The following is a 9020-nucleotide window of genomic DNA, read 5'->3' as shown; positions in this document are numbered from 1 at the left end:
TACTTTTTACTTTTCTCTTATACTAGTGCATTTAGATTACTGCAAAAGAAAGCCAGTAATTTCTTTCTGACTGTTGAATAGTTGTATTAATACTAACAATGTTACAAAGAAGGTCTCAGTTTATACTAGTGCATTTAGATTACTGCAAAAGAAAGCCAGTAGTTAGTAATTTCTTTCTGACTGTTGAATAGTTGTATTAATACTAACAATGTTACAAAGAAAGGTCTCAGTTCACACTCAGTTTGACCTGTGAAAATGTTCCAAGGTATTTTTGTCAAGTGTCTGTGGGAATATTTCCCTGCAAACCTGTGAGGCTCATACAGTGATAGTGTAATATGTGATTAATATATCTAATTGGTTTTAAATACCAGGTCAGATAAATCAGTACTTCAGTATCTGATCGTTTATGAACAACCTTTTTCCTGCTTTTTGGGTAAATTATGTTAATAGTATCTATAATCAGAGATTTCTGAGACATTTATTTTGAATCAAAACAATACTTTTTCATTGTTGCACACTTTTGCAGCTCTGGATAGGCATGTAAGAAGAAGGACTTAATATGCTGTAATATTTCTAGGTTCTCTGAGTAGGAATAAAAAATACTGAAAATGTAAAAGAAAACTACTTTGAAAAATTTCCAGAACGGTTTTTTTTGGTTGTTCAGAACAGCATATGAACATTTGGAGTACTTTCCAAACCAAAGACTTTCTCAGAATCCTTTTTTTAAGAGTTACGCAGATCACCATGGTCATTTACATGCATGTCTTACATTTATCCCTATTCTTTGGTCTGTTCTTTTGTCTTTTAGATTATGAATTTTGCAATGACTCTGTCATTGCCTGTGTTCATACGTGATATAAATATTCAAAAACAATAACCATCCCAGTCAAATTAAAGGTGAAGTGGTTGTGGATGTTTAATATGGCAGTGGCTGTGGTATTGAAACTTACAGGCCCCCAGAAGGCTTGATTCTTGTTGTTAGGGTTGCTTCAATATTTCTAGAGATAAGCTTACTAAAACCAGAGAGAAACCCTGATCGTTCATTGACTGCACCTGGTTATTCCACTGTCACCTGCACACCATCCGCCCCAGGCACTGATGCTCTCTGTAGCTAGCATGGTGGTCCTGCAGGCAGCTAGCTATAAGGCTGGTGGTTAAATTTGGTGGTTGTCTGTTACTGATAGGGAACAGATTTTAATAAAAAGAGCAATTACAAAATCCTGAATTATACAGTGAAAATTTTGCTTGACTAAATTTTTTCTTATATTTCCTTTTCAAGGAAGGAATCAGACCTCCTATTTGTAGGACAGATTGGGAACTTAATGACAATTGGGGTTTCTGGACATTACTGTGTAAAAATACTGACTGTATACAGTGTCCATCAGCATGACTGTGAACCCCCATAGGTTAGCTTGTCCATTTTGGTGACAAGATAATGGAGGGCCTTTTTTCCCCCCCTTCTTGAGAGTTCATTGAGAAACCCAGCTTCTGTCCATGAGGAAATCAGATACACGTCTTCAGTAAGAACCTTTTTCAATACCTCATATATTTATTTAATGCAAGTCTGCTTTATATCTTCTGGGTGCCAAATTCCACCTGCATAATGTAATATAATTAGTAAGTATCTCACATAATCAGGATCCGTACAAGTTTGATCAGAAAGCAAGAAACGTTTCTGGAATTTAACTTTCCTCTGCTCAGTGTCTGCTTTATTCAGATTTGGTAAAATACAATACTTAAGAAAAATCATTTTACTGATGCTCTTTTACAGGTGCAACTTATGTTAAACGATGTATCTGAGATATATATATCTCAACATAGATACCAATATGTTTAATGTGAGGGCTTTTAAGATTGTGCATAATCAAAGACTAAATAAGCAGAATATAGTTAATGTACATTTTACTGTCAGTTTTAATCTTCTTGGTGGCATACAGCTGTCTTCTGCCACAAATGACATATTCCCTCTTTTCCTAATTCACTGCTGAGGGGTGATTGCCTCTGCTCAGATTCTATTTTTATTTGACCTGAAGCCAATTGCATATATTCTCTTAGACAAAACTGGACCTGGCATGACTTCTGTTCTTTATAGCTGCCCTGCTGAAATGATTGATATTTGCCAGTGACTGTCATACTGAAAATTAAATCCCATTTCTTGCTTGACTTTATATTGGTTTCTCAAATTTAGTGTTGGATTATAAACTAGACGTTTTTATAATTTGAAAATGAAAGCAAATTAATGCTGGAGTCAGCCTTGCAGGCTAGGAGAAATCTCAGTTTGTTCTTTAGAGATGTACTCATTCTTAGAGAAAGTTCAATGTCTTTGATAGAACTGCTGTAAAATATGTAGGTCTTTCTGTGGTTTTCCAACTCTTAAGTTTTGGTTTTCAAAAAGATCAAAAATAGCACAGAGGATGAAAGCCTATCTGCCAAACCAGCACAGTCCAACTTCACATTTTTAAATCTGATTATAAGAAGCAGTTAGCTCAGCAAGCCTTGCTTGTCCAGCACTTACGATTTCCCTTGAGCAGTAGAAATGCTAATTAATGTTCCCAGAGCTAAAACTGTTTAGCTTAATGGAAAGACTTCTTTTTATTTTTGTCTTATTTCTACTCTTCCAAACAGACCAAGGTTTTCTTTCACATTAAAATAAATGTAGGCCAAAACCCAGCTGACATGATAATGAGACCAATTTAACTGAGTACACAGACTCAAACGGTGTAGTCAGTATAGCATTAGATAACAGTTAAGATTGTGTTCTAAGTTGAAATGCTCCTTCAGTGAAGACAAGCCCTAACAGAAAGACGTCAGTGAGCATAGGAAGCTTACTAGGGCAGAGACTAATATGAATGAAATTAAGTGAAAGGAAAATGTAAGCTGTCAAGCCTCCTAGCTTGAGCTGTAATATACTGTAAAATAAATTTCCAAAAGAAATGGCAGCAGTAATGTTTTAGCCAGAAAATGTAAGACTGCATAAATAGCTTGTTAATTGATGGTCTGTGCAGTATATGTGTCTTTATAGTGTAAATACTATAAATAATGTTCCTGCATGGGCTGTAAGTGTCTGTAGTTTTGGTAAAATAGACAGTTTACAACTGGTATAGACAAAAACACGTTTGATAGTTAAATCCAAATGATTGCTGCATCCAAATTCATAATGCTGTGGTCTTCCAAGTCAAAGCTGTGTTCAATCTGTGTCCCATGCAGGGAGAGGGGCTCCTAGCAGCCATTCTAACACTGTGCCAAGTCTACTGTTTATAACCGTATTTTCATGAGCCGCACCATTATTGCCCTATAGTTCATTAGCTTTAAATTACATTTATTATAAAACAAACTATATAAATGAATTTTGGCTTCTCCTTTTCAATGGATGCTTTCTGATCATTGTGTGTGAGAAATAAATCAATGTCCATAGAAAATGGCTTTTGGGAAGCAAGATTTGATATAGTGATTTGAGTTTTTGTTAGTGATGGCTGAATTGTAATTATAGTTTAGAGTGTTTCCCATTAAAATTGGTAGCAATGGAGTCACCAAAAATGCTTTCAACTTACTGTATATTTTGGCTGAAAATTGTTGACTTCACATATGTATTACTTTCTTTTGTCACCAAACAATGTGTATATGCTATCAAAAGTAAAATTTCAGCATTTTAAGAACTTGTTTAGACATTTCTAAACATGAATCCATGCTTATGCAGATTTGATAATCATTACTTTTTTCAGTACATATTACTTTTAAGTGAAATCGTAGTATAAACTCATGTACTAAAATATATTCATGTTCTGTATATTTAATAATTGTTAGAAACATGTCATAAGCCTGCTCATTGTTGCATGCACACTAAAACCTCCTCTGCTTTACAAATGGCACACCTTCTTCTCTCGCTCCCCTCCCACCACCACCTCAGACCCTACCATAATGGTAGGAATTTGAAATCTGTGTAGAAGAATAAGAAAGATTACTGCACTTGATGTGCCATTTGTATATTGTTGTTTTAAAGAAGAAATTATTGTAGCATACATAACAGAATATATTTTGAAAGGAGGTATTCTTTGTGCATTTTATCTTTGGAGCAATAAGAAATTGTATCTTTCAAGCTCCTGAACAACCTTTCTCTTTTTATAAAATATACTGTTAGGGAAGAAAGTATTTTACATTTAGAGGCCGTCTGTTTAAAAAACATTATCTTTTTTAAGTCCTAGGCCACCAATTCCTCTATCTCTCCTTCTATCAGAAGAAGAAGCAAGCATAGTAATTCAGTCCTTCTGGAGAGGTTATCGGGTAAGAGTAATCTATAATTATTTTGCTTGATGTTGGAAACCGTAGGACTGTGAAGGCCCCAGGGAAAATCCTTACATAAATTTTAAGTAGGGGATACTATAAATAGCTGCTGAGACACCCGTGGTTCATTGGCTTTAGATGTTGCCCTGCCTTATGCCTAGTGACTACAATTTTTTCACAGGCATTTATGCTGATGTAATCTCACTGTTTTCCTCAACAACAGAAAATCTGCAGAAATTCGATTTTCAAAAGTACAATTAACACTGAACAATTTTTTTTTTTTTAGTTAATATTTGGGTAGTTGCTAAAGGATGAAGTGTTATTTTGCTTCGTGCAGGGATATGTGAGTGAGTGTGGAGATGCACAAGGAGGATTGGTGAGGTCTGTTAAGAAATAAAAGCATAGAGGAACAAAGGAGAAAAAATTGAGACCAAGAATGAGACAGGAGATGTAGGAGAGGCATGAAGGCTGTTATTCAAGGAAAGGGAAAACAAAATGGCAAGCAGATGTTGCAAGCCATACTAGTAATAAAACATTAACACAATCCCCAATTTAAGAGGGAAAAGCAAGGCACATAAAATAAATACAAAGAAAATTGGCTAATACTGAACAAAGGAGAAAAAATTGAGACCAAGAATGAGACAGGAGATGTAGGAGAGGCATGAAGGCTGTTATTCAAGGAAAGGGAAAACAAAATGGCAAGCAGATGTTGCAAGCCATACTAGTAATAAAACATTAACACAATCCCCAATTTAAGAGGGAAAAGCAAGGCACATAAAATAAATACAAAGAAAATTGGCTAATACTATTATTTTGGAGGGTAACAGCCATGCTAAGCCTAGGGTACAAAATAAATTATTTGAAAATCCTGAACAGATTCTGTCAAATATTGCTTTAAAAGGCTCTAACACCTTCACGCCTTGGAAAGAAATGAACTTGAAATTCAGGCGACTTTGGTGACAAAGAAATGTCTTGGACTGCCTTTATCAAAATTTAAGCTCGTAAATAGTCTCCAGATATAGCAGTAATTTCGTTGTGATGGACGGTGAGACATCTCTGTCTGTACGTCAGGTGTTTAAATAACAATCAGTATAAAACACTCTCTGTTAAGTTCTTCTTTACTACTTTTAACAAGCATTAATATAAGTGGCCACTATAATGTGCCGTGCAGCCAAAGATGATGAAATACCTTGAAATTATCTTCTTGACTGATAGATTTTTGTGACGCTTTTTGCTTGTTCATTTTCCTTTATTTTTCTTTTTTTAAACAAAGATGGCATTGACACTAACATTAATTAGCACTGACAATATCACTGTAGGCATCCTTACAGTGGAGTATTGCAAAGGCAACTGTTATCCAATAACAGTTATGTTTGCTGAGCAGTGCAAGGTTGCTCAGATACCTTGTGCTTCTACCAAAGCTCCTGAAGGCCACTATCCTTCCTTGCTATATATATTAACTTCAAAATTTTCACAGTAGTAGTTATCTTCCTAAACCAGTTCCCAGAAATGAGAAACTGTAGCTATAAAAAGTAGGAGATACCAAAAATAATTCAGACTATAAAGTTAGTTGTTACATGTTTTAGCTTATTAGAGCTGAAAAGCTCATTAGAGCTGAAAGAACTTGGGTTTTTAAAAATTAAAATTTAAATTAAAATCAGAATATAAAATAAAAATCATTAGTAACAGTTACTACATAGGGCAATGTGTTATCCTTGGGCTTGTAAATTAAAAGAACACTAAGCTTAAATGGAGCTCATTAGAGCTGAAAGAACTTGGGTTTTTAAAAATTAAAATTTAAATTAAAATCAGAATATAAAATAAAAATCATTAGTAACAGTTACTACATAGGGCAATGTGTTATCCTTGGGCTTGTAAATTAAAAGAACACTAAGCTTAAATGGGATTTCATCGCATTAATTATAAACTGTATTATGAAAATTTACCAAAGAATTCAGATTATTTGCTTTTAAAATAAACAGCTCTGTCAGCTAACACTGATTTATTGTGGTAATAACTGAATGCTTACAAATAATGCCCTTTTGCATTCTAAGGATATTATTGTGTCAGTATTTTAAACTCTTTTCTGATTTTTTCATTAAATCTTGTTTTATAATTCACAGAATTTGGAGCTTTTAAACACTATTATTGATATAAAAATTTACACGTTGTGATAACATTGAATAATTAAACACAAGCGCACATACATATTTTACATGGCATTGTGATAAAGGAACAGTGTACTTCACCATTGGTCTTCTCAAGATACACTTTAAAGGACATAACGTCACATGCCATAGGTACTTGTTTGAAAGATGGATGGAGAAGGATTCTGGAGTCACTGTTGGATTTCAGAAAAAGTAAGAGACTCGGAAATCTGGGCAGGATAGTTTTGTCTTTAACAACGCTATCCCAAATGTGAACCTTGTAAGTTTTTTATTCTTAAACAATGTCATATAAGGTGTGAGAAACCACAGCAAGTTATTTTTCTTGGACACATCTCCTATGGACTCAGACCATTTTTTAGATATTTCGTTAACCATATTGATCTGGGCAGTAGAGTTTATCTAGTTATATAACTAACTGAGCATCGTGTCTTCTCATGACACTTCACTTGTTTCTGCTACATCTAGCTGTCTGAGTGTGCCAGTATCAAAACCACATGGCAATCAGCAAAAATGGATCAGGTAGTAAAGGCTTTTCTATGTAAAGGGAAAAAAATATATACGTACAGAATATTGAGAACTTTTTGATAATAAAGCATGATCAAAGCAGTACATTCATCCTTACCTGAAGCAAATTCCAGAACAATACTTGTTTTGGTAGTAATAATTAATGGCTGCCATCAACAAAGTCCTTTCTACAATCTTTCATACAAAGACGTTGATGAGTACTCTTAAAATTATTTCAAATTTAATCAAGAATTAAATTCCAGAACAAACAGCAGTGGAAGCTACAACTGCTGAGTACTCTAAGGAGATCAGAAAGGAAGATGTCATCTTGAGGGATCTCTTTGAGGGCAAGGAGGAGCACCCAAATAAGGCTGGAGACAGATCTGTCATCAGAATTCTTTCTCTTCACTTCTCACCAGCCTCTTTTATTGAGGTTCCATTCATCTGTTGTGGGCCAAGGCAGTATTCAGTATCTGGTGAAAACCCTTGATTGGTAGGTATCAATTTTCCAGGCACTTTTACAAGAAAAGATATATTCCTTCACCCCTCTACTGCAGAATCCGTGCTTAGTGTCATTTGTTTTATAGGGTCTTTTTAATCTTTACAGTTTGCGTAACTATTCTAGACTGAAGGGATTTTTCATTAATACAATTTTCTCTAATGTCTCTGGTCAAAGCTTTAGTGTTATCTTTCCGCTGTTGTGCAACATGTTCTCAGCTAGCATTGAAAGCAGTTTATTTTGACTAAATCTTGTAGTAATATGGAGTTTAAATTGGACAGCATTATGTAAATATTCAGTGCTATTTTATACATAAGTATTGTTTGAGCAACAGTTAAATCAGAATTGATTTAACAACACAAAAGTGTCGTGCTTTTGCTATCACAATTTATATTCCTTTCCAGCAAGTTGTGGCTACTAGCAAAGGCTCAAACATAGAAGGTCTCGCAAATACTGTTCTTTACAGCAAGTGTAGATTCAAATCAAGTGACTTGAGTAAGAATGAACTCTCACTTCAAAGTTAAGACTCCTTCAGTGCTTCATGCATTGCTGGTCTGCAGGCGATACACATCACTTGTTTGGACAAGACTCTTGACCCTTTGATTATTTGCCTGGAGATTTTGCTGCTGAGTCATGGCTTTTTAATCATGGTAGATTTGCACGCTGATTACAAAATAGGGACTACTTTCTGAGAAATCATCGTAACTATGCTAAATTGTAATCTATTAAGCATATTTGGAACATGTTCATGGTATTTGTGTTAAGTTCCTGTTACCTGTTTTGCTGCAGGTGATGTATCTGTGTTCCTTTTTCTTTTCTTACACTTTTCTAAAAAATCACTTTGTTCTGGGAGCTCATGTTCACTGCTTGGGTTTAATGTTGGACTTTGGAGTATTTGAGTCTATCTGACTATGCCTTTATCTCAGAGCCCTGTATTTTGCTATGTATTTCACTGTACTTTCACTATTTTATTTATCTAAGGAGAGTATACAGAATCTACTATACTTGCCTTGTATCTTTTAACTGTTAAGAGTTACTGTCTTCATTTTCAGTATACAGAGATCGCTGTGGCCCTGTCACAGGCCAAAATACAGGTCTTGCATAGCTGCAGTTACAAATGGACACTTCATTTTCTTCAGAAATTTTATAGTTAGAAATAGAGGTAGTAATTTCTCTATCTTCCTGCCTCTTTTCTGCTGCTGTCATTTATATGTCCTGTAAGCATTCCCTTAACCCTTTCCTGTGCAGATAAGCTGACTCCATGTGATAGGGAATTATGAATTCTGTAAAAGCATACATGACAGTACAAAAGAAAAAAAGTCTCTTGCAAGCCTAAAGAAACTATCCCGTGTTTGGGATTATATTGTATTTTTGGAAATAGTATGTGATGGATTTAATACAAAATGGTTTTGATTTTTTTGTGTAGCTGAGAAGATCACTAGTAACAGTAACTTTTTTTTTTAGATTTTAAAATTTCATAACAGCCTTGTAAAAACTTCATATAACTTTTAAAGAAGATAATACAGAACTATATTAGTATAATGGGATATTATTAGAGGCCTAAGAGG

At 34.6% G+C, this 9020-nt stretch overlaps 1 protein-coding gene across 1 annotated transcript in view; it reads left to right on the top strand.

Moving 5' to 3' along the window:
* Positions 1 to 9020, top strand: part of IQCK (IQ motif containing K) — a 44555-nt gene that overhangs the window by 17073 nt on the left and 18462 nt on the right. Inside the window, exon 6 of the mRNA XM_019472670.1 lies at positions 4197 to 4281. Within this exon, the coding sequence (XP_019328215.1) occupies positions 4197 to 4281 (85 nt within the window). The remainder of the gene's footprint in view (positions 1 to 4196; positions 4282 to 9020) is intronic.

Source organism: Aptenodytes forsteri, unplaced genomic scaffold (genome assembly GCF_000699145.1).
Source record: "Aptenodytes forsteri isolate BGI_AS27 unplaced genomic scaffold, ASM69914v1 Scaffold84, whole genome shotgun sequence".
Classification (NCBI taxonomy): Eukaryota; Metazoa; Chordata; class Aves; order Sphenisciformes; family Spheniscidae; genus Aptenodytes; species Aptenodytes forsteri.
Note: the sequence above shows the minus strand (reverse complement) of the source record. Positions and strands in the feature narration are given on the sequence as shown.